The following is a 26,283-nucleotide window of genomic DNA, read 5'->3' as shown; positions in this document are numbered from 1 at the left end:
AGGGCAGCAAGCAGAGAGCATCTCCTGCTGTGACATTCTCAACATATTTCACTCTGCATTTAAAGCTCCCGACCACCTGCTTGAGGAGGGTTCAGCTGCTGGGGGTGGCTGCGTGGACTTGTGCTTATAGCAGTGTCCTATTGATTCTGTCCTGACACTGCTTGCTGTTGTGTGGCCAAGTGTAGGCCCCGTGATAACGGTCAACTGCCGGGGTGTGTGTTTGCATGTGTAGAAAAGCCTGCTCAAGGAAAAGTTATTTCCTTTGGTGGTTTGGGGTGTGCAGAAAATGGTGTCTCTCTTCTGTGGCCTCTCCCTTTCTTTGCTTGTGCAGCCCCTGCAGAGGGCACAGAATTGCTTCTGGTCACAGCAGGTTTCTCTTGTCTTCCTGGAACATCCCACTTGTGTTTGGAAATGGCTGTTTTCAGCTAAGACAAGGAAATGTTTTTCTGTGTCTTCATGTGAGAAAATACATAAGCTTTGAATTAGCCAGCTCTCCCCCCACCCTTTAGCTGTGTAAGTTTAGCTTAAAGCTTTCAACTTCCCTCGGTGATCCTTTTGGATCATCTAAGGTAGTTTCCCAACTTCATGGTTTAGCATCAGAGAGGTCAAGAATGAAGATAACTGACACCCACATTTTGCGTTTTAAAATTGTCTGGTGAAAGCTGTTCACTGATTAAAATTCCCGTCCTTGAAAGCATCTCGAGACCTTCCACTTAATTGCCATGTGTCACCTGTATTGAAAAATGTTTGAGTCCAAAACTCCAGGTAAAAGTGCTTCCCTGTGGTGTAACCAAGTCCATCTCTTCCACCTCCTTCAGCTTTCTCTAAGGCTTTGAAGGAGGTATCTCCTATTTCAGGAGCAATAGGGTAGCAGGTTGAGGTGTCCCAGCCCATGGTGTTATCAAAGCAGTTCCCTAATAGCTGAGGTGAATAAAATCCAAATTAGATACTAGAGACTAAGGAGGCAAAAAGAGCGGATTTAGGATTGCCTCATTTGGATGTTCTCCCTGTGCATTTCTAGTCTCTCCTACCTCTATCATGTAGAGATATTCCATTATTTAGGAGTGAGAAATTATCCATCTGCTGCACTATTTCTTTTGTACGTTTCTTTCTGGTTTTAACAATAGACACCTTATGGGTATTACCGTGGTTACATACTGCATTTGGAGAACAAGAGAAAGGTTTGTAAAGGTTGAGAATTCAGTTACGGAAAGAGTACACTGTGTTCTACCAAACATATTATGTTCTTGAGATTTGATTGTGCTTTTCTATTGCTGCTCAGGCTTTGCATTGCGTTTTGCCAGCAGACCAACACCTGGGGTGCTTTTCTCAGGTAAAATACTGCACTGTATGTGAGTGCTGAGGACGTAGAAAGAACATACATTGCAGCTGAGGCCCTGCCTGGCTTTTCCCTCCCTCCACAGGGGGAGACAAGTGTAACTTGGTATTTACATCTTTACAGTTGCTCAGCACAACAAAGTGACTGACTCCATTTGTCAAACTGCTTTCTACTTGACCTAGTAAATGTCCTTCACTTACCGTCTGTTTGTGATCTAAGGGCTACATCCTGTGTGAAACTCTAAATCAAAGGCTAACTCGGTATTGCGCTGACAAGTCCAGCCTTTGCTTTTTCTGACAGGTCAGGGCAACGTTAGCTGGTGATGGTGCTGTAGGAATGGGCAGGAGTTAGTAAGGGCAAAATCTGCATGCTTAACCTGTGATGCGATTGGAATTTTTACTCACAAAAATCTTTGGCTCTTTCGTCAAAGAATTTGACAATAAATGAAAACTCAGATTCCTGTAGCTTAGTTAAAATTTTGTGTTTGAAGTTGTTGCTTTCTACTGTATACGTTAATCTGGAGTGGAATTCTTCAGTGTCACCGCACACACTGGACAACCTGCACCTCGTAAGGGATTTTAGTCTTCTTGAGTTCAGACCTTTAAGCTGCTGTATTGAAAACAAACCCTAAATACGGTTCCTTGTGTCAGGAACACTCGAGGGGTGATGGAGAGGCCTGTGGGGAGATTACAGCCCCTCCAGCTCACTTTGCCTATTTTGAGAGTATCTGTTTGTCAGGACTCTGATGTCCCTTGTCTCGTATGTATGTATTGCTTTCCTTCCAAGATGCTTAACTTCAATATGTTGAAAGAGTCACGTTTTTATTGGTAACAGAAGGATTAGGGATTGTGCATCTGCCTTGCTTTGCATCAGGCTGAGGTAAGTCTCAGTGCTTTGGTTTCTTCATTCCTTCTAAAAAGAAATCCGATTCCATGAATAAAAAGTATTTCCAATTACCTGTATGTTGCTTTTTGTTTGCACAACAGTTGGGTTGTATAAAGAGGCCTCTGGTTTGTCAACTGATTTGGAAGAGTTTCTTACATTTTCTTTTTTAATAACATCGTGCTGACCCAATTAATCCGGAGTAATTACTATCTAAATATATTGGTTTAACATAAGAAAAGGCTGCCTGGAAAAAAGCTGGGAAGGGAAAGAAGGGCTCTTTGCAAACGCTTAAGAGTTGTTAAGGGATGTCGCCAGAGCTATTAGCAGCGAAGGTTTTAACTTCACTATTTTGAATTTAGCTCCTGAGGCTTGAAACAAAGCAGCAGAGCGGAGGAATTGATCTGAAAAGGAACGTTTTCTCTGGCTTTGGGATAGTCTTGTTGGAAAAGCACTTGACACGGATGAGTCATGGGATGCCCTTGGAGAGTAAGGAGTGGGATACCCGCAGTTAGACTGGATTTGGTTGTTAAAAATGGAGCTATAACCTTTATTTGCTGCCTTCTCCCCTCTCTCTTTCCAGCATCTTGCTCTTGGGCCTAGAATTGAGCACTGTGTTGGTTGTGAGTAGGCTCAGTGACTTCTGATTGCAGGCATTTCTCAGGAGTTTGAGCCTAAATCCTGTCAGACCTGCTCTGTCAGTATGGCAGAGCTGCAGGGTGCTGCAGTCCAGGACTGCTCTGAAAATGGAAAAAGTGCTTAATTTAGGAAAGGTAAGGAGGGCTGACACCTGAAGGGCTGTGTTAGCAGGAGATGTATGGCCATCCCTGTAATTAGGAGAGATCAGTCATGTAAATTATACTGGCTGGATTTGGAGTGCTCATCTTAGTTTCAAAGTTGCTTGGTTTATAATAGTCATTCATCTCATGTGGCAGAGAGCAAAAGGGTAGTGTGGTGCAAGTCACACCGAGGAGGAGTAAAAGAAAGTGGGCATGGATGTGTAAGCCTTTAGATTATAATCCCCTCCTCTCAGAGGTCTGATGCTGTGTCCTGTCCCTGCACTTATCTGCAGTTGGCGCTATGCGATTACAGCTGGGGCATGGGGGTAAAGGCCTAAGAGATAAATTATATATATGTATATATATATATTTGAAAGAGAGACATATTGCAGGGTACTGAGTTTGTTCGACCTTGAAGCCATCTCTCTCATGTATGCTTGCATTTGCTTGTAAACTCCACTAATGTGGTGCCTTTAGCAGGAAGGCAGTGGCAGGGGGTACTGCTTACCTGCAAATAAACAGGTTGCAAATAGTTTTCGTCTGCAAATGGCACTTATTTTCCCTAAGCAAAGTACTATCAAACTGGTGCTTGGGGAGTTTGAGGGTAGGGAAGGGGTGGAAGCACCATGTCTTGAAAAGAGGAGGAACAAAGCTCACAGCGATTCTTTGCTGGCTTTGCTAATTGTGGCAGCATGGTGCCGTACAGCCTCTCAGTGGCTGTCTTAGGGTTGCCTATGTCAAAGAACTTGAACTTCAGTCATATTTGCTTTGTCATCCTGACTTTGGCTCTTGCCGCTTTCAATTTCTGTTTAGTTTCTGGAAGCTTCTTTTTAATTCTCTAGTGGGAACGCCAAGCTGCATCTGAACATGCAAACGGCTTTCTCCCCAAAGAAGACCCACCACACATTGATCCAAAGTGGTGGGAGCAGGAAGGTGGGTTTGTGACTATCTGTTCACAAAAGGGTAGCAAATCTGGCTTTCAGCATGTGTTCTCCTTTAGTTAGTTTTTAACTAAATGCTGCAGAGGACTAGAGCTGTTTCCCAATGGCGAAGGGAGCAATGAAATATGACACAGGGAGGGGAAGAGGGTTGGCACAGGGCCTGTGTGCACAAATAGCCCACTACCTTTTGAAGTGTATTTGCAGCCAAGCAAACAGTGCAGGCTGCCTTACAAAGAATTACAGTAGAAATGTTCTCCTTGGAACCTTCATTTTTTTTCCTCTCATGTCGATAAAATGTCATTACTACTGATTCCAGAATCATAGCTCACAAGATGTTGTGGTATGTCTGAAAATGTCTTTATGTAGGGGTGGGTTAGGAAGGGAAAGAGCTATATTGCTGTCTTTGGTAGCTCTTGGAATGCCTTTTGCCTTGTCTTGCTGTAACAGAGGATGACACCCCACAGTGAAACCTAAACTCTAGATCATAGTGTTTGCTGGTTGAGCGAACAGGAGTCTTTTGGCACAGCCCTGTTGGGAGTTATGTAAATCCTGTGCAGTGTATAAGCAACAGGCAGTTGGTGACATAAAACTGAGTGTTTGTCTCTATTTACTAGCTAATGTGACATGCACCCTTCCTGCAGCATTTGTCCGAGCTGCCTGTGTTAAATATAGCCCTGACACTCCTGAGTAGAAAAATGGCTCAAGCTGAATAATGGTTTCTGGTCTGAAATTCATTGTTCTAAACATAGAAATCTTACACGGTGGCTCTTTTGTCCCCCCTTCGTATCAAAGTCCGTTCCCTGTTGATGGCGAAAGGTCTCAGTGTAAGGCTTAGTTTCCTGAATTTGCCAATCAATTGCTGTGGCCACCTTGTGCAGAATATTCCTCCAGTGCCTCCTAATGCTTTGGCTGTGCGCTGGGAGGCTTTAGCAGGATGTCGGGAACTCCTGTGGTTAATACAGCGTCATTATCTTGTGTCACTCTGATGGATCACCCAACTGGTACATGTGGTGTTTAGGTCCTCTCCCCCGCGCCTCTGGAGCAGAGCTGCCTAATTGGGCTATTGCCCGCTGTGCCCCAAGCTCCAGTGCTATTAGCTACTACACTTTGGGCCCCCTGTGACAAGGAAGCAGTGATACTTCTCCCATGCAGTTCTGATTTGATCCAGAATGTCTGATTTTATGCCCCCCCTCCGAACACTGTAGAGATTGAACAGGAGGCAGTTTCTCCGCTCACTGTTTTGAGCCTCTTTCCAGCTGGCAAGCACTCCAAAAAGCCCTTTGTTTGCTCTTTCTCAGGGTCACACTGCAAATGTTTCTCTTGCTTTCACCTTGGCTTTCTGGCTTTGCTTTAGACATGTGACACTCTGCCACACAATGCAAACCCTCAATATAGCACTGTACCTATCTAGTGCAGCTTCTGACTAACCCTCTGCATGGTTTCGTTTAGGTGACGGTTCCCAGTTCTTGAAGGTTTGGAGTGGTTTTTTTTTTACCCTGCTCAAAAAAGCAACACAGATTTTTGTAATCCTGAATAAAAAGCAGTCTCTGTCCATTGCATTTGGCGGGATTTTACTCATCTCCGTTCTCACAGCACCTAGTCACAACATGTAAATGAGGACCACAGCCTCAGACATGAGTAAACGGAGGAATTGCATGACTTGCCAAACACATAATAACTTAATAGTGTATCGTGGAATGGCAGCTAAGACTCGTGAATCCTCTTCCTGTTGGACTGTTCCTCTTCTCAAATTAATGATCACATGAATGTCCTTAATATATCACAGACTTCCACTGTCATTTGTCTTTGTTAAGTAAGAACTTCTGACTCAGATGGTTCCTTTCAGTTGTGACTATCCAGAGCTGAGCAGGCACCTTAATGATTAACAAACAGTCTTGGAGTACTCGTGGCTCATACATGAGAGTATGTTTCAAAAGCAGCAAGGCTTGAGTTACTATCCATAGCTACTGATGCCCTTTGGCCCTGAGAGGTGTCATAAAAGCATTCTTTGTGTTTTGCTCATCTTGTGCTCCTTTTGGGCCTTTTGTGCTAAAATAAATTGGAGAGATTCAGTCCTTTTGAAATTAGCACAGGAAACAAGGCGGATAGAAAGAAACTGCCCTGTTGTTTATGTGCTGCTGCAGAGCACTTCCCTCGGTGTCTCTTGAACTTCTCTGCAGATTTCATAAAGAGCTAATGGGATAGAGGTTTCCAGGCCTGGTAGGTTCCAAAATTTCCAGTGCAAATAAGAAGCAGAGTAGAAAAGTGGTCTAAGATGGTGTCCCTGGCAAATAAAATGCTATATTTTGAGCTCTAATCTTTGGGAATCCGTGTTTGACACAGAGAAAAGCTTAAAAAAACCCCCATGACCAGCAGAGTTAATACAGATTGGATTATATTTTTACTTAACTGTTTAGGATGACATACCTAAAGCTGTGAAGACCCTCCTGTACTTCAGGTTGTAATCTGCTTTTTTGCTTTCTAGGAATCTACAAGCCGCCATTGGAGCCTACTATGATTTTGAGAGTCCAAATATCAATGTACCCTCCATGTCCTTTGTTGAAGATGTAACCATAGGGGAAGGAGAGTCCATCCCTCCTGATACCCAGTTTACGAAAACATGGAGGATACAAAACACAGGTAAGGCTTTTAGATTGTGGCAAAACTGATGTAGTACGTGATAGGTTGGCAGATCTCATGGAAGAGATGCTGGCTTAAGGCTGGAGGTTTGTGTGCACTTAACTTGGAATAGAGCCACCCTGTCACTGGAGAAGGTAACTGCCAACCTATGTGCTATCCCTTCCTGCACTGGCACGACATTTTTGTGGTGAGATGTGCAGCTCAGTTCACCAATTTGTTCTTGAGGCCACCACGCAAAAACAGTGTGAAACTTCTAGATAAAAATAAAGGGAAGTACAAGTCGTTGGGTGGGCCTCCCACGCCCTTTTTGGCCTCTGCTTTCTTGCTGGCCTCCCACTCATATTCAGCCTCTACTCTGTAGTTGGCCTCCCACCCGTTTTCAGCCATTTCTCTGACATCTCTGTCATTGGGTTGTGCTCTCTGTAGCACTGTGTTCTCTGTGGAGGCAGTGATGCAATGATCTACCTCTGGGAAGATGCAGTGACACAAGGGTCATGCGGCAGATACCCTTTCCTTTTGAAATCTTTCTTGGCAACATTGCTTGTTCATGCTCTGAGAGACCACAGTCCAGTCTGAAATAAGTCAAACAGTGACTGTGACCCAGGAAGTGGGATGAGGCAAAATACATTCTCAGTGCTTGATCTGTTGGGATGTGGTCAGAGAGAAAGATGGGATCCGTGGAGATGTAAAGCAGAATAGCTTGTCTTCAAGCGTTGCAATGACAGGATGTTGCTTGGATGTTTAAGCTGTGCGTCTGAATTTAATTGACATGCTTGCACTTTTGTGAAGAATGATAGCACAACAAGGTATAATATCATGAATCATCATGAGTAAAGTTCAGCTGTGTTAGTATTTCTGCTTGTAAATAACTGCAGTACTTAAGTGCTGTACAGATTTGAGCTGAATATCAATGTATAACAGAGACTGAAACCATACTAGAAGTCTAGGAGTATTTCATCAAGAAGCAAGAGGTGAGAAGAAGGTCCGTGTGTGTTTAAGAACACTTAAGTTATAGAGACTGTACTCTAGAGAAAGGGTTTAATGATTTCAGGTGACTTTTTCTGCCTTCATTTGTTTGACATGGCACAATGGGAAGGTGGCACATGTAGCTTGCTTAACTCCAGTCATGTGAGAAATTGACTGGCATTTTCTTAACATCTGTCTCAAATACAAATCTAGTAAGTTTGACAGGTCTTGTTTCTCCCATTAGTATCTTCATTAGCGAGTGTTATGACTACAACCCTATCTTGCTGCTTTCAGACTCCTTCCTCTCTTTTTCCGCTGATGTACTCCTTATTGCATGCAAATTCAGCCTTAATTTAAGATCCTAGTTCAGGCAATGTTTCATTGTTCCTGGATTGACCTTCTGAAATCCATGGGACTTCTAAAAGGAGGAAGGGGAGTTAATCTTTGAGTTCCTGGCAGGGCCAGCATTTGTTTTGGCTTCTGTGTGGGTTAAAGCCTGGCGTCTTAAAATGTACATCTGTACTCTTAACAGTGGTGCTGGAGGCCAGATCTTGTTAAAACCGTGCTGTTGAGGCATGTTTTAGTTAAATGCAACTTCACAAACTGTGTTATGACTGCAGTTTAAGGTGACCTGTAGCATTTTAAAACCATTTTATGATTTAATCAAGGTATAATATCAAAGGACTATGGTGTTTCCAGATGATATCTGCTTGTTAGGTAGATAACTGAAGCAAAGCCAAGGTTTTTAACAGCTTTACAGGAACCCTTGATTAAATGACTTCAGTTTTAGAACACAAAATACCTGAGGCATGTGTCACCGAAGCGTTTAGTGCATGACGAGTATGACAAGCAGAGCAGTGAGACATTGTCAGTTTTAGGTGTGCAAGCAGTAAGCTCGGTTCAGTCAGGTTTTCAGATGTGTTACTAAAAACTAATACCCTGCTCTGATGCCTTTCAGGATGGTGCTTGGCTTGTCTGCCAAAAGACCAGTTTGTATAGTAGAACCATTGCTGGAAGAGCAGCAGGATTTAACAGACTTATTTCCTCTTCCCACTCTACCCCCAGCAGCTGCTGGCTCTGCAGGACATCTACTACAATTTATCATCTCCTGAGAGATGAGTGTACTGAAATAGAATGACATAATCATAATTCCATTTTATGGGGCTTATCAGTTGAAGTGTTCTAGGCACCTTGCAAGCCTAAAGCCATTAAACCCGATAAAAATCACATCAATTATTTAAACTAAACCGTGTTGCTGGGCTGCCAACCTTTCCAGATGAGACTTCATACTCCTGCACACCATAGTCCGGGGTCAGCTCGTCACTCACCTTCTCTTTTCACAGAGCTCCCTATTTCAGTACTGTTTCCAACTGTAGTCATGTATCCCACTGTACTTGTTCTCATCACTTTTTCCCTGCTAGATTGTGAATTCCACATATAAGGACTTGACCAGAAAACCAGTCCCTGCCATGTCTTTGATGAAGTATCCACAGGGATTAAATTAGCAGGCAAGCTGTTGCAAAGGATGCTCTTTGGGGTAGCCTAAGGTCAGATCAGCATCCACCATTCTCATCTCAGATGAGACATAGAGTGGTTCAGAGTTCCCTGGTAGTTCAGGCTTTTCCTTAGCTGCTTTCATTGACCTCAACCAAGCAGAGGGTATTCTCTAAGTCATTGGCTTAGTCATGTCATTACTGGAGAAGAAGCAAAAGAAAACGCTGCCAAACTGATTTTTCAGGGATCTCGGAAGCACTTTTCTTTTTATCTGCCCCAATACTTGTTATGTTTGGTGGAGATGGCTGTGCTTGTGTGTGGGAACTGCTTCCTGTACCTCTGCAGACTGCCAGGTCACCCTGTCAGTCCCAGTATCTGCAGTCTAAACCTTCATCTCCACAAAGAAATCACACGTTCACAATCCTTTCCACCTTTGCACAAGGCTGAGAGAAGGGTTATTACGAGAAAGGAAATTCCATTTAGAGAATAGTACTAGTTCTTCAATTATAGTTCAAACTGCTGGCTCTTCCTGGGGCTGCGAACAGGCTTAGAAAAGAATTAATCCCTGAAAGAATGTTTCCAGCACTTTGTGTTAATAACATCTACGTTGATGTCTCAAGGCTCGGGAGCTACGTGTAGGGAGGCAGAAGGAAGTGGGGGGAACCCATCTTTGCCTCTAGCATTGGTAAAATACACGTACATGCTGGTTGTGTTGATTTTCTTGCAGCTGTTACACTGGGACTTTGAGAGTTTCTCTGTGTAAATATGATGTAGAGGTTATTCAAATAGAACTATAAATTGTCCTGCTGCTCTCTAACTGGGCCAGTTAAGCCCTGTCTGACAACTGTATTCTTCAGTATCCGTTGCTGGCAATGTGTGCCTTGGTGTTCCTTTGACTGCTCACCAATTGCACAACTGTTGTAACAAGCATGTTTCATCCAGTCTTCTAAGAGACACAAAGCGTTTCCGGGTGCACTGTCAGTAATTCTTTCTTCTGTTTAATCCCAGGGACAGAGGCATGGCCCCCAGGGGTTTGCCTGAAGTATGTTGGGGGAGACCAGTTTGGCCACGTGAACATGGTGATGGTCAGGTCCCTGGAGCCGCAGGAGATTGCAGACGTCAGTGTTCAGATGTGCAGCCCCAGCACAGCAGGAATGTATCAGGGACAGTGGCGGATGTGCACTGCCACGGGACTCTATTACGGAGGTGAGTGATCCTTTTTTCCGGCTCTTCCTTGTGACATTCCCACCGCAGATAACATGGACACTCCTGGCCCCTTGCAGGCGCTCTCCTGATAACCAAATGGTGAAAGCAGAGGTCTGCCAGCTCCGAGGCTAAATATAGAAAAGAGAATAGAGGAAACATCCAGAGAGTTGCTTTGTTGTCTGGATCAGCACAGAACTGTTTTCTAAACACTGGAACAAATTGCAGATTACACAAAGCTCTGAAAAACAGAAGGAACTTCCTTGCACAGTTTTCCTGGAGACTCTTTCCCAGTCAGTCCTTGTCAGGATTCTTTCCCAGTTTCCCAGCACTGAACATTGTGGGCTTACATACAGGCATAAAATCTATTGGAGAAAGCCTCATTTGAGAAGTCAAGGTCCAGATTTCAATACAGGAATTTGGTGCATCTACTGTGAACCATTTTTCTGTGTTTAAAAACTACTTATTGTTATCTTTCCTGGTTTCTCAGCCCAGGCCACCACCATCCTCATTCATGTAGAGTCGTTCAGTCTCTTTGAGCCATCTCTAGTTTAAACTGAGAACATCTTTGTGTCTGTTTTGGCACTTGGGAGTATCCCAAGTTACACAGGTTTGAGTGAGAGATGTTGGCACTTGGAGACAAAAATAACTCCGTGCTCAGGTTTTTGGCAGAATTGTCAGCGAATGTATGACTTTGGTGTCAAAAGTGGATGGAACTTGTCCCTGAAGAAAGGGCCTAAATTCCTCCATGCAGCTTGAAGGGCCTGTGCAGCTGGTGTGTTATTAAATTAAAGCTGAGGTTTTCCCAGCTCCTGACAGTTTGAGATCTTTCTAAACCTCCTCAAGTTGCACATTTTGAAAGACAACGACCTACAAATGCAAATCCCTTGGGCTGCTGAGCGTAGAGTCACAGCTGCCGTTCCCTGCAATATGATTATAGAATCATAGAATAGTTAGGGGTGGAAAGGACTTTAAGATCACCTAGTTCCAACCCCCCTGCCATGGGCAGGGGCACCTTGCACTAAACAACGTCACCCAAGACTCCATCCAACCTGGCCTTGAACAGCACCGAGGATGGAGCATCCACAACTTCCTTGGGCAACCCATTCCAGCACCTCACCACCCTCACTGTAAAGAACTTCTTCCTTACATCTAACCTAAACTTCCCTTGTTTAAGTTTGAACCCGTTACCCCTTGTCCTACCACTACAGTCCCTAATGAAGAGTCCCCCTCTCGTTAATGGCTTTTGTGCTGGTTAGAACCGCAGAGGGTGAGCCCCAGCGCTGCCGAGCCCCTGCCAGGCACCCGGACCTCTGGCCCGGGCGGGTTTTCGTACCCGCACGGCCCGGGCAGCACCGGGGCGGGCGGCAGGGGGCGCCGCGGGGCCGCCGGTGCTGCGGGCGGCGGCAGGGGGCGCCGCTGGTGTTACGGCGGGCGGCGGCAGGGGGCGCCGTGGGGCCGCCTGTGTGACGGGGCCGCGGGTCGCGTTCCTGGAAGGTGAATTCTCACCGTCTGTAATTGGGTCATAAAGTGCGAACTGATGAGCCTGGGCCTGTTCAAGGGGAGCTTCAGTGAGTTAGTGCTGCTTGAGAAGCCGTGGGGTAAAACCGAACAGCGAGCAGACCTGCTGGCTCCTCCCCCGGCCGGTGGCAGTGTTATTCAACCAACAGCAGCCTGGTAGGTTAACACTTGGCTGCAGAAAACCTGCAAACAATTGGCGAGGGACTTTTTGTAAGGCTTTGTAGGGATAGGACACGGGATAACAGCTTTGAACTGACAGAGGGTAGATCTAGGTTTGATCTTAAGAAGAAATATTTACTGTGAGGGTGCTGAGGCGCTGGCACAGGGTGCCCAGAGAAGCTGTGGCTGCCCCATCCCTGGCAGTGTTCAAGGCCAGGTTGGACACAGGGGCTTGGAGCAACCTGCTCTAGTGGAAGGTGTCCCTGCCCGTGGCAGGGGGTTGGAACTGGATGAGCTTTAAGGTCCTTTCCAACCCAAACCATTCCATGATTCAATGAATTACATGTGACGTGAGGTGCTCCTAAAAGATCTGCTGAGATGAGATAAGGTATTGCTGCTGTTCTTTTTAATTCTCCTTCTCTGTGCAGCAGAACAATACCAGAGCACATTTAATTGTGACGTGCTAAAAAAAGGGGGGGGGGGGAACACGATAATAAAACTGAATTTGGATACATACTAAGAAATGTATGAATGTAAATATGCCGTAATGTTTGCATGAAGTGTAAATGAAATGATAAGTGAAATAACAATCTTATCTATGTACAAGAGACAGAAATGCATTAGGTAAGAACTGTAAATATGTTTCTTACTCTAACCAGTAGTTTGTGAACTCATGTAATAGTCTACCAAGCCTGGGTATCTTATCCACCTCCCGTGAGTGTTTTGGAACTGCAGTGGAGATATTTTGCAGTGAATTGTCATAAATACAATTACCTTCTAAGTCACCCATTTGTTGCTTTATATTAATAGTCAAGCCTTTCAAAGCTAAACAAAAACAATATTGCCTTTTCTTTACCGTCAGAGTAGAAGATTGGCAGCGATACCTCCTGGCTATCATTTCAGTCTTGCTGCATAGCCTTGGATAAAGTCACTTCAGGTTTTCTTTTTGCAGTGTGTCATATTGGTAATCTGAAGCACGGAGCTTCAACTTGTCGTGTTGCTTTGGTTTTTATGTGTTCTTAGCTGGTTCATGTAAGTTCAGTAGGAGTAAAACTTGCCTGGTTTTCTTGAAAGATTGGACACTAAATTAGTGTTTAACCAGTGCTTCTGATGTTACATTAAAATATACTTTAAACAATGAGCTTTTTCTTGTCTGTGTAAAGGATGGAATTCATGTTCTGTTTTTCTTCTTCTTCCCCTTCATTAACTCTATCTAGACAACCAGAGTGTCTTTTCTTTTTCCACAGATGTCATCTGGGTGATCCTCAGCGTGGAAGTTGGAGGACTTCTGGGTGTAACACAGCAGCTGTCATCCTTTGAAACGGAGTTCAACACGCAACCGCATCGCAAGGTAGAAGGAAACTTTAACCCATTCGCCTCTCCACAGAAGAACAGGCAACCAGATGAAAACAACCTAAAAGACCCTGGGGGTTCCGAGCTAGGCACAATCAGCAAAAACACATGGGGGCCTCCTCCTGACCAAATCGAACAAGATCAGAATGGACTGTCACAAAACTCTGTAAATCTCTCCCCCAGCAGTCACTCGAACAACTTGTCGGTAGTGACATACAGTAAGGTAGGTGCCCTGGGAGAACAGGAGAATGGGTAGGTGATGAGACTGATGTATGTAATAGTTCTTCGTTACAAACTGCAAAGCCCTTCCCTTCTGCTTCTGCCAGACCTGCTAAGGAAGGTTTTGAATTTGACTGACTCTGCCAAGTCCTCATGTTATATTAAAAATTTTTTTTGCCTCTGATAGACTCTACTAGATCCACCTTTTTGTTTTTGCTTCGAGTCCTTCTTAAAATTTATATAATCTTGTCTGGGTGCTGTAACTATTAGTGGCTGGAGCCTGCTCCAGTTGCGTGTGCAAATAAGTCAAAATATCTCTCTAGATGTGCTCCTGAGTTTGGCATCATTTTGAAAAGAGAAAAAAAAATAACCACCCTCCCCAAACCTGAGATTAACCAGGTAACTTCTTTTAAGATGGTGTGGGGAGACTACAGAGCTCAGCGTTTTGAGCCCAGAAGCTACCTGTCAGGAACAGTCAATCAAAGGACTATTCCTGTCTGTGTCCTTGTCTTGTTATAATTGTAGGTGACTTTTAAATTATCTTTACTTTGAATCTCTCTCAAAAGCTTGCTTGGTGGATGCTATATGAGTCTGAGTGATATTTTGACTGTTTTTATTTGCTTGTGTGTGAAAAATGACTTGCAGGATTATTTACAATTCAGAATCCACCTGTTGATGCAGCCAGTATGTGTAGGTGTGTACTGTCGTATGTCAAACTAGTTTGATTTTTAAAATCCTTTAAAAATGCTTTACTGTACTTTAAGCAGTCTGTGTAGGACAATAACACTTGGTTGCTGAATGACTTAATAAAGCCCTAATGTTAGTTCACCTACAGCACTTTAGTTCCTAACTGGATGAACTGCCTGTCCTCTACCAGTGGATCATATTTTAGTGACCTACTTTGCACCAGGGCTATGCATTTTTTTACTGATGGCATGCGTGGGATTAACTGTGTGACAGACTTCCAATCGCCCTTCCTGTGTTTTGCACCCCAAACATAAATTGCTAAAAGCTGTACTGGCTCCTGCTTCGAGGCTCTGCTCACTGAAAGTGAAATGGATGGCTTAGGAAATGATGTAAAAATAAAGCCTTTTACCTGTCAGTTCAAATCCAACCTGAGTTAGCAGGGGCTGAAAGTCTTCCTAGCAGTTGCTTGGTGGATAGCAGTGTTCCCTGAAGGGACAGGCCATCCTCTGGCTGCAGAGGCCACCTAGGTACTGATACAGCTTCTCTGCATACACTTCCTCTCCAGTGCTTCAGGTGGGGAATGCTGCTCTGTGGCTCTGTCTTACATATCCCAGCAAAGATTGGTAACAGCTCTGTGTGTCAGCTGATGAAAACCAAAAATCAGTTACTTAAGTGCAGCTTTGGTGAGATGGTGGACTTACTGAAGTCTTTCAGAGCTGAAATACTAGGTTTAATTTGGGTGGAAAGACTCAGTTCCCTTTTTGGAGGTCAGCTTTAGGCTGGAGGTGGCTTTTATTTCCCTTGCCTGTTCTCTAAGTGCAGAGCTTGGCAGTTGCTTCGCAGTTGATATGCACTTGGAGGTGGATAGATGTGGAACTGCTTATATATGCACTTCCGAGAAAGTTCCTGTGTAGAATTCCTGGATGTGGGGTTTTGGCAGTAACATGGCCTTCAATTTTCACTAGGTCTCTCCCTGTAATGTATATCCTTACCCTTCCTAGTGAGAGGAGAGTGCTGTGGGCACCAGGAGGTAAAGCATCCCAACAGACTCTCCTGGCTGAGGAGTAGATGCTTTGTCTTTTCTGAGAATGTAGGTACAAGAAGCTGATACCTGTTGGAGGTGCAGAGGCCATAGTAAAGGTCAGCTGTGGAGTGGAAAGGAAAAGACAAAAAGGAGAGTGAAGCACTACCAGAGAGGGTGTCACTGAATTGAAGTAAGCTGGTTTAGCTGATAACCCAAAGCTCCTGAGCAGTACTCCTGAGATGTGAGCCATTACAACCTAACCTCAGATGTAGAATAGGTGGTAGGTGGCCTTTCTCCCCCTCCCCTTACCCCCCCTTTTTTTTTTCCAGATGTTTGGGGGGGGGGTATTTGTTTATTTCTTTTTGTATTTACAGAATATTCTTGGGTGGATTTGAGGTGGATTATCTGAGATAAAAAGTATACATTTTGGGTTTTGCTTGCTTGAGAAGGGATAACTTTATGGTCCTTTTTGAAGATGGGGTGGGGTATGTGAAAGTTCATTGATACTTTAGGGTTTTTTCTCTACTCCAGTGTTTTTGTTTGTTATATAATAAAACAAGTTAGCTTTTCCTTTGGAGGCCATTCTTAAGGTAGGTCTGAAGATTAGAGTCCTGTTCCAGCCTTGCCCTTCCTGTCCAGGGCAGGAGGCATTCTGCCACAGACTTAATATTCATCTTGGTACAATCCTGCTTCTGTAGTGAACATGTTTGAGTAGGTTTGACACCCTAGATACTTGGTGTCATTTCAGTTGCTCCCTGGCTGGGGTCTGGCACCATTGCCTGGTGCCTCCTGCAAGCTGGGAAAGAACATACTACTTTTTCTTTCTTTCTTTTCCAAAGAAGGGATAACGTGCAAGCAGTAACCCCATAACGTGCAAGCAGTATCCCAGCTGGGGGTACAAAGGGCTTATTGGAAGTGATGTAAGAAGCATTAAACCTGCTGAGCAGATGGTGTTCCAGTACCTGTTAGGAAAAGCAGTATCTGACCCATCTTCCCCACTTCCTTGGAGACTTTACCTGTTCTCTGCTGCTTGAGAGGGGGAAAGAAAACTACATTTGAAGCTGTTGTCCTATGATTGAATATTGATGTGAAAGGCTTTATTTCAAGTTCTTGGGGCAGACAAAGAGTCCTGTGGGTTGGTTCTGTAGTTGCATGTTGGGATTCCTGGATTCTGGTGATCTTTGGCAGGACCTCCAGTGTTTTTGTCTGCTTTCGTATGTACCCGGAGAATGGAGTGAGTCCCTAGTCATGTTTGAGACACCATTTGGTGAGATACAGTGGTGGGAATGGGTAAGGTCTAGCTAAGGTGTTCAGAAGGGACTATGTCCCATACTTAGAAGTAATATAAGTGCTTAAATATTTCTCAAATCACTGTGGGGGCTTCTCCCTGCCAAGAGATCATGGAGAGTACCCCAGTCATGCAGTTGCATGAGACCATGAGATCTTTGAGCTAAAACTAGCAGTTTCTGGCATCTGCAGCTGTAAAACATACCAGAAGTTGCCAGACTTTGCCTGTGTCAGTTCTCCCTCTGGTGCAACTGAGCAGGTGTGACTTGTCCTCTAAAATTCCCCATTGGAGTCAGGATCTTAGTGACAGTGACATGCCATCTGCTGCTGGGTTAGACGAGTATATCAACGTTTCACACATGGAAACATTCAGAATGCTTTTATCCAGCAGCACGTAGAGCCTATGGCTTGTGTGCTCACCTGGGAGAAGAAAACCCCACACAGAACACAAAAACCAAACCAAGAATTGAATTCCCTGTAAGCTAATAACATGAAAGCTGTGATGTGGTTGAAACAAACTGAGTGTGATCTTTATTCCTGCCGTAGTGCACACCTTCCCTGGGCCCACTCCGCTTACCTTATCAAATCAGCTGCTGTAAGGTGGTAGATCAGGTTCTGTGTTCCCGGCATTGCTTTGAGCATGTTGTCATATCTAGTCCCAGTGGAATTTTTGCATGTTCTTAGAATTAAAGATGTGCTTAAGTGCAGGATAGGATGCTTATCTCAGGGTAGGGATGAGCTGTATTAGAGTCCAGATATACCCATGCATGGGTATTTTATTCTCCTTTTTGGCAATCGGGTTCTCTCTGTATTCTCGAGAGAGATGAGGCGAATATAGCTTCTATTTACTCGCTCCTGTCTCATAGCAACACTGTCGAGGTCACTGCTGCTCTCTTGTGACAGTCTTTTACATTAAAAGTGCAAGATGCAGTCTTACAGTGCCTGGGGAATTAGAGTTAAATTTCTTAACTAAAGAAAGAAACGTACAGGTTTAAATGCCTAAAAAGGTCTGAGGTGGATAGCCATATACTGACATTCGGATTGTACTGCGTCACGTGTATATTAAAAGTATATATATATATAAAAAAATGTTGCCCATATGAATTGAGGAATTGCTGCTTTCTGTGTAATGCAGAAAATGCATATAGTAGTTCTGATTCTGCAAAGATTTGCCCATAGAGAACAACATGTGTAGTCACTGCCATAGCAAAGGGCGTTCTGCAGCTTGTCTGGTATTAATCTGTTCATTACTCACACTATTAAAAGCCCAGTGAAATACAAGCACATTTGCAGTTCACAAAATTAAAATCTTAACACCTTTTTTCCTGCTGTATTTATGCTCCCATTCCCCTTCATTCTGTGTGGAGCTGAACTCTGATCCATGATACTTGACAGCTTTCTATATGTAAGGGGAAACAAACCTCTCTTTATACTTAGGGCCTTCAACTGGCTTCCTCCCTCTGAGTTTAAAAGTGGCTGCTGCTTCTAGATGCATGCTTCCTCCAAACCAGGGCACTCCAATTGGCATATATTTTTAGTACCTCTGTAAACTTTAGACAGAATTTTTTTCACTGGGAACTATTTGGGTACCAAACTATATTTGTGGGTAAGGAAGATGCCCCAGAAATGGTTGCATCCATATAGAACAGAAGCTCCTTCCATCCTGGTATCTGAGCTTTAAACTGGGTCGTTACCACATGGTTAAATTAATCTAGAACAAAGTAGGAGAACGTTGGACTCGAATCTACTGTAGCTACTCCTTGACAGCCACACTGCTGCATAGCATCTGCAGGCTAAACTGATGTTGCATGAGCTGGTTTGCTTATCTGGTGAAAGACTAATGTGTTTGGATGTTGCATGTTAGCTCATCCACGAACACCGACAGTCCCTGTGCTTTTGGACTGTGGGAAATGTGAGATAATCTGGTTTTAGCTTAACTTTGCTCCATTGCAGGCCAACAGTTTCCCTGTTACTTTATCTCTGCAGACTAAAAGCACACCATTGAGTTACAAGAGCTAAGTTGTTGCATGGTAACTTAATCATGTACTTGAGCCCTCATGTACTTCATCAGCTCTGCATCTACACCAGCCCTATCAGTGGCTGCACTGTGAGAAAGCTCTTACTTCCTGGTGGTCCATGCCATGTGTGCGCAGCATCCATGGAATAACACAACGAAAGTGCTCAAGACTTTGTTCTCCTGTCTGTGTTCAGTGTCCATAAGTTGGCTCAGAGAACTCTGTGTAGTTTGGAGAAGCGCTGACTAGGAGCAGCCCAGGAGGTGCCGAGGAAACGGGGACTTGTAGCGTTGTCTGATGCTACTGTCAGTGTGCACTGGGAGACTCCTGTATCGCTTCGCAGCTGTGCATCAGAAACTCCTGTCTCTCTGGAAGTGTACCTTTTATTGATCTTGACTCAGTCACAAAGGTGAAATAAAGATAGCTGTTTGAAAGCCTGTGTTGTGCTGGTTTATGAAAGATTAACTTGATCTGCATTTTATTTCTAGCACAGTTGCCTTCATTTAAAGAGCTCAGTGTTTACAAAGGCCTTTGACTTTCCAAAACGACTCGATTCCTTTCTAGACGCAGAAGTCAAATGATAATTTATACCAATAATTGTCATGTAGAGTCTTTTCTTAAAAAAAAAAGTGGTCGTCTGTTCTCACACACTTGCATGATTAGCCAGTGTGCTCTCACCAGCAAGTTAGCAATTACTTCTGTGGAAGAGACTGGAAGAAATGAAAGTAAATTTGCAAAGCTGCAGCTGAGCTTTTCATAAAGACAATGATCTCATTTTGAGACTAGAAGGGAATTCACCAAAAATAGTGTGAATAATTCTTCAGATAAACTAACTCAGAAAAACTGCAATTGTATGCAAAATTATCTTTGCATGTTTATGATGTAAAGTAATTGCCTACAAGGGATAATTATTCTTGAAAATGTCATATAATGGAGTTTGGTATTTGCATTACAGCAGTAACTGAAGTTTTTGGGTGTCAAGACACCATTGCACTGCATGTTGAATAAATTTAATGGGAAACAAGTGCTCTGCAGAGAGCTTGCATCTTCCTGAGAAGAAAGAAAGAATTCTCATTTTGGAAAGGGGAGTAAGAGTTTCTTGCTCAGGGTCTGATGTTAAACCAAGTCTACGCTTGATCTTATAGAAAAGAAACAAGTGTTTCTTAATTTTGTATGTTCTCATGCACACTGATAAATGTCACGGGTAAGTGAAATGCAGTGAAGAGTGGCAATTCCCAAAAGCAAAGATCTGGAGCTCTTTCTTCTTGGTGAAGCTAATTACATTAGGAAATGCTGACCTTGGTCACAGCTTGTGGGACTGTTCTGGAGTTGCTCGTGAGAAGCTCACCTAGAGATGTCAGCCTGTTAAGTGCAGTGTAGCCAGTGGTGCAGAGCTGTATGTACTTGGTAATCTGACTCTCTGAAGGTGAGCTAAATGCTGGTTTTAATTAACACAAGTAACATAATTGTAAAGTTTTAAATTAGATGCTACAGAAAACGGTATCTGAAGATTCAGAGGGTTTCCCTGAGAACAAGGTTAATGGCCCCTTCACAGGGTCTCTCTGCATACAGGAAGACTTGTGAACTCCTGACTAAGCTGAAGACTGTACTGTGTACTGCTGGGCTGTGTCACTGCTTTTATGTCACCGGGCGATGCAGATGGCTTGGCTTAGGTGTGCACAGATTAAATGAGCAAGGTGGTGCCTTGCTCATAAGCTGAAGTGTCTGAGCGGTGCAGGGAGCAGCCGGAGCAGCGCCTGCCTGTCAGTACCTGCAGGCAAAGCCTGGTGTGCAGGTAACTAAGAGATAAAGCAAATTCGGGCAAATGTGTCTGTACAGGTAATCAGCAACAAACCCTGCTTTTCTGCTGTAGAGCAGTAAGTGCAATGACTTACCCTCTTTGAGTGAGACTGCTTAGGATCTTGCTTATAACACTGTTTTCCTTCTGTGTCCTTTGGGCTTTTTTTCTGTGCACCTATTCACATTAATGTTTCTCTTCTCCCCTCATCACTGTTTCAGTGATGACTGTATTTTTCAGAAATGTTGAGTATCTTGGTCTCTTTATTTTGGCAGGAGATTCTCCTTTCCAAAGTGAATTATTGTGTTGAAATCTGCTAGGTGTTGTCTTTCGAAAAGCTTGCTTTACAAACCCAGAGCACAGCCTATTCCTAGGGTAGCAGTGTGTTTGGTTTTCCAGGTATTTGTGTCTGCAAACAGTAATTTCCAAGTTTCCAGTCTTTCCATGCTTCCGACACAGTTCATGAGATGTCCTGTTTAATTGTCTGCCAATCCTCCTCTCTGGGTTGCATTTTGAGACCTGCTGATAAATGCTTCATTTCACTATTGTCTTGTATTTTGCCACCTGGTATGTCCTAAAGAACTAACTTTTTCTCACCTGCAGCAACATTACAGGCTTCTTAGAGCACTTCCTTCCTTCATAACGTAGATACACAACAGAGTTCTTGAACTTGGAGTTTTGCAACTGGACTTAAAGTAACGAAGCTGATGCTTTACACAAGTCATGTTAAAGACTCATTGCTTCGTGGCTCTGTGGCTCATGCAGTGAGGTTGTTATAGAGTCGTAGGAGAATGTGCAGGAATTGGTGTTTTCCTTTGAAATTTGCCACATTAAAGGCAAAATGGTGAAGGCTTGAAGTTAGAGCTTCACTTCAAGACCAATAATGGCTTTGTGCTAATCGGGCTCTCGGCTGTCTTAACTCATCAGCATGCTGGGAAGAAGCTGCACTGTGTTTAAAAAAGCATTTGGATAATGATCTTCCAACTTTGACAGTGAAGTATAATGAGCTTTTCTCCCTCATCTCACTTCTGACCTGAGCATGTGTCTGGATCTTACAGGAAGATGATATGTGTGGTTTGTACCTGCATCATTATGACAAACTTTATATCGCTGTGACTCAGGAAATCTCTTGCCTCCCTGCTGGTCACTTTCTTTTGCTTCCTGATGAAACCCTGGATAGCTGATTCAAACAACAGAAACTGCAGAAAGGAGTTCCTGTTCATTTGAGACCTGTTTCTAAATCTGTCGTTTAGGTGACTCGCTTTAGGATGTAAAGGAGGGAAAATGGATTCTGTAGTAAGCACTTTGATTTCTTTGGTTAAATGCGGTGGTTGATTTTTCACTTGAGGAAAATGTATATTGTTCTCTTGAGAGAGCAAAAGCAGCATTGTGGGACTCTCCCACCAGTTACAGCCTCTTACTTAACTGTTTGCTGTAATCTTTAGAATAGACTTGTGAAACTGCAGTTCTTGGCCTCACAGGTATTGTGGCATCTATAAGGGATTATTTTTCTCTGGTGTAGAAAATACAAGTTACTTTGTGGCCCAGTAACACTGAAAGAGGTAAGTGGATAGATCTGATATCTCTGGGGAAATTGGCTGCACATAAGGCTGAACACCAGAGGTCGTGTTGTGGGTAAAGGGTTGCATTTGGTTTAGAAGTACTGGGATGGGATGGTCAGTATTTTATTTCTTGCCTATTGAAACTGATTATGTCTCCAACTTTCTTTCAGGGTTTCCACGGTCCTTATCCCTTCGGACAGTCTTAAACCACAAACACACAAAACGGGTATCGACAAGAGGAGAATTTAACAAAGAACTGACTTCTGGGGGGAGGGAGGGGAATTCATGTGGCAGACAGACACAACGTGGACACCCCCCTTCTCCTCCTCCATGTTCTGGATAAAGAAGAAAAAACAAAAGCTCAGTAACTTAAGACTAGTTGTTTCCAGAGGAAAATACAAAGTCGAAGTATGCATGTGTGAATGCTGAGTTTCAGGAGTGTTGTTAAATGCTATCAGAAAGAAAATATACCAACACCATGGTTTGTTTGGGTTTTTTAGCAATCGTTCTCACACGTAATTAGGTAGCTTAAAAAAGTTTAAAAAAATGAATATGAAAAAGCCATCTTAAAAAAAAATATTTTGCCTACAGAGCGGTTGTAGTTGGAGCAAATGTTTAATTTCTGTTTGTTTCTTGTTCTTTTTTAAGTAAGGGACAGCGTGCATTTTTATGGAACTGTCATGTTTTACTTGCTACTGAATGGAATTTGCTTAGCATCTTCTGGGGTTTGTGCAGTGACTTCTTTTTGTCAGACATTTTTTAATGACAGGTTGGGCCTGCGCCCAGCTCTGCGTTTTTAATATCATCTGCTGGTTTTAGTTAGCAATCTTTTTGATTATTTTTCTTTTTAATTTCTTTTTATTTCCTTTTGGTTTGGTTGTGGCTGTTAGTTAAGTTGTCCTGCATGTTGTTGGAAACCATGCTGAAGACCAGGTCTTGGTATCAAAGTTAGAGGGAGAGACTCTGGGACTTCTAGCATAACATGGAGAGCTCGTTTCCCTTCCCCTTGTACATGAAGTACACACAAATACCACCCGTATTAATAAGAAACAGATTTGTTGAAGTTCCAGAGCTGTCATATGTGGTTAGCATTTTAAAATACCTTTTTGTTAGCTCTTGATGTGCAGTAGCTGTGCCTAGAGCAACCAAGCAAGCGTTATCAGTCTTGTGCCAAGAGGAAAGTCTCTCTCTGTAGCTGTAATTCACTTGGTGGTAGCTGCAAAGCTTTACAAAAGTCATGTCCTTTTAATTTTGAACATCCCATCTCTCTTTTATAGAGTATAAGTTTGCATTCATTTCTCCTGTGATAAAATATTAGCTTAGAGGCTAACTGTTTGTGGTTTTGAATGCAGAGCAAGAGTTAGCATCATCAGCTGGATTCCACTCTGTCGCCTTGTATTCATTTGCCTTTAGCGTCCCGGCTTGTAGCATCATTGAGGTTCTTACCTTCAAAATGAGATCTCCAGGGCTTGGTATTAGAGAAGGAATCGCTCCTCTGAAGGTTCAGGTTGCTCTGCTGTTCCTCCGATGTATTTTCCTCCAGTTGTGGATTGGGAAATCCAGCATGAGGGCAGGAAAAATGGCCTCGAGTGCTGTGGTGGATTGATTTCTAGCGTGCTGTGTCACCACAGGTCCTGCTGAAGAGGAGCGAGCTCAGGGGACAGAGTCTTACTCAGAAATGTGAACAAGGCTGCAACAGCCACCTGCCAAAAATAACAGTAATATGCAAAGCTCTCACTACCTTCTTCCAGATCTTTCCAGTGAAGACTCTTGTTCCTCTTGGAGTAGAGCATGGCCTTGCTGCATGGTGCATGTCTTTACACCAATTGTCCTTCACTAATTGTGTTTCCTTAGTTGGCTTTGAATGGGGCATTCATTTTCATCACAGCTAGCAAGGACTCTCTTGTGTATGCCAATGGATCTTGTGGAGGACAAAGGAAGTTCCTTATATCCAACGGAGGAAGAATTTGATGATAGATCTTGTTTGTATTTCAGAGGTTCAGTTGTTATGGGTCACTGTTACCTGAAATCTCCCACCAATAATCTGCTTGAAGGGAGAAACAAGTACAACATAAGAAACTACCTGCATTACAGAGGCACTGCAGGATTTGGACTGCTGGCCATTGGCACTTGCAGGCCGGGGAGCCCTGGGTCTGTCTCAGCAGCTTCCTAGAGCTTCGTGGTTGTTAAGATCCAGAGTGAACCTGTGGAAGGTGGTGCTGCGCTGCTCACTGCAGCTGTAGTGTTTGGTTCTTGTCCTGTAACATCATTTTGCCTTTGTTTATGTCCTCTTTAACATTCAGTTTAGGGAATTATTTGCATCACTATAGCATAGAGCGGGCAAGTGGATTCTTTCTGCGCTCCCTTCCTTTCCAAGCAGGTGGCTTGTGCAACAAGCTCTGAAGGCACCAACAGTGACCTGGCCATCACACCTCCTCCAGTGCTGCCACTTCCCTTCTGGAGGTGTCTAAACCACTGGAGACTGCTGTTTGTCCAAGTGACAAGGCAATTCCTTATCTTTAATAGCTCCTTTTATCAGGAGTGTAGTGGAAGCCAGGAGGGTGGTGTGTGCATTAAGATCTGTCGTAGCTGGTGTGCAACCTTTGCCTTGTGTCAGCTGAGGCATGTGGGAGACCCTTGAACTCTTGCTACTCCCACGCTGGCTTTCTTCTGCTCCCAGCCATGTGTGCTTCTCCCGTAGGTCGTGGCTGCCACATTCATGTTCCTGTGCTCCTCCTAAGGCTGAATTTTCCTTTTCTTGCAAAACCCCTTGCATGTACCCCAAGTAGCGTGTGCTTTCCCACTCAGAAGGCATACTCGTTCTGCACAGACTTCAGTTCTCTCTCTTGAGTGTTTCCAGTCTGTGGTGTCCCTGTGACAAGGGTCACTTACTCAAAGGTGTAAAAGGCAGGGCCAGATCCGAGTTGCTACTGAAATCTGCAACCTTTTGCTGCTCACATCACTGCTCTTCCCCAGGTAGCCAAGTGTGAGCCGCTCTTGTCTGCAGGGATGATCTCTGCAATCAGTCACACACAGCCTGGCTGCTTTGAGGGTTCAGGTTGTGGCCGTGACAGTGGAAGAACGTTTAAATTAGTGGTTGCTCTACCTCTGGGTTTTTCCTCGCGTAAAAACTGAGGCCAAAGGTGGTTTTATCTCTTGTGGTTCTTTGGAGCTTAGTGGTGCAGCAAGCACCAAAATTGCTCTCAGGTTTCCAGCTTTTTAATAGGTGGGGTTTGAGATGAATTCAGCAAAGCTCTTTCCAGGTGACTTCAGGGCACGGTGATTGTGTTGGTTTCTGTATGGCTGATACATTCAAACTGGTGGAGTCTGAACATCAGATACATGAAACAAATGGCCTGCTTTTCCAAAAGTGCTGAATGCCAAATGTTCTGGTGAGCCTGAGGCGTGTGGCTCAGATAACTCTGATCCACGTGAGTTACACATATACAGCTCAGGTGTGTTAGAAATGGGAAAGAGTCCTTGCTGGGTTGAGAGTGGTGAACTGGTGAAGAGGCTGTTGCGCCAGTGAGGCTGGTACCCACTGCTACAGGAGGATGCAGTGACAGAGGCTGCAACTGGCTCCAGTCTCCGATTAACACCCATCTGTCTTGAAGTCCTAAGAAAGAAGGAGAGATGTTCCTTAACTGCCCCAGCCCTTCCAAAGGAAAAAGGTAACACAGAACATCTCTGATAGTCTCTAAAATGGATCCCGGTGTCAAGCAGGAGCCACTTAGGCTGTGGAACCATGTTGCTGGTACAACCTTACAACACCACCCCAGGCACAGTGTCTCAGCCTAGGCAAACTGGAGCACAGTATCCCTAGGTCCAGCCCATAACTGGTGATGCCATGTGAGGGGATGGGGGAGCTGGAATGTGCTGCCCACATCTCAGGAGTGTTGGATTCGGAGCTCTCTGGGGTTTGGAGGGTGAACTGGGCGGTCAGAGAGCACGTGGCACCAGAGGTGCACGCTGTCCCGTGTCTCCGTTTCTGTTGTGTGTTTCGATTTCTTTTCGTGTGTGAGTGTGTGGGGGTTCTGCAGCCTGGCTGTTCTCTCCGGGCAGAGTGCATGTGTAGAACAGGATGGTGTGTTGCCTCATTGAGTCTGGGAGAAGCCCTATGATAGCACATTGGGGGGGAAAAATAAAGGAAGCTTTTTCCTTAATGTATAAATGAATATTTGTATGATTAAATTAACACAGGAAAAAAAAAAAATGTTCTATAGCTGTTGAGAGTTTTATTGAAGCTGCAAAAACATCCGAATCGGTCATTGTGTAGTTAAAAGTACACAGCTTGTTTCTATCTCCGGGGTGTTTCCAGACACTAAAGCACAGTATCATTAAACCCAGTTCTGGTCTTGTCCTTACCCCAAATCACTTTAAAAACAAACCAGATTTGGTGTATATTGAATTTATC

General features: G+C 43.9%; 1 protein-coding gene across 3 annotated transcripts in view; it reads left to right on the top strand.

Moving 5' to 3' along the window:
* Positions 1-26,069, top strand: part of ILRUN (inflammation and lipid regulator with UBA-like and NBR1-like domains) — a 34,213-nt gene extending 8,144 nt beyond the window's left edge. The window contains exons 2-6 of one of the 3 annotated variants that reach the window (XR_003989629.1): positions 6,427-6,581; positions 10,050-10,247; positions 13,172-13,500; positions 22,040-23,774; positions 23,847-26,069. Coding sequence is in view for 2 of the 3 variants with exons in the window: in XM_030473041.1 (XP_030328901.1) it covers positions 6,427-6,581; positions 10,050-10,247; positions 13,172-13,500; positions 22,040-22,075 (718 nt within the window). In the remaining variant the exon portion in view is untranslated. Of the gene's footprint in view, positions 1-6,426; positions 6,582-10,049; positions 10,248-13,171; positions 13,501-18,480; positions 21,360-22,039 lie in introns of those variants that run through there. The other 2 variants (XM_030473041.1, XM_030473042.1) reach the window with 2 other exon arrangements.
* Positions 26,070-26,283: the final 214 nt, after the last annotated feature.

The sequence above is a fragment of the Strigops habroptila genome, chromosome 18, assembly GCF_004027225.2.
Source record: "Strigops habroptila isolate Jane chromosome 18, bStrHab1.2.pri, whole genome shotgun sequence".
Taxonomy (NCBI): Eukaryota; Metazoa; Chordata; class Aves; order Psittaciformes; family Psittacidae; genus Strigops; species Strigops habroptila.
The sequence above is the reverse complement of the archived record's forward strand: the minus strand, read 5'-3'. Positions and strand labels throughout refer to the sequence as shown.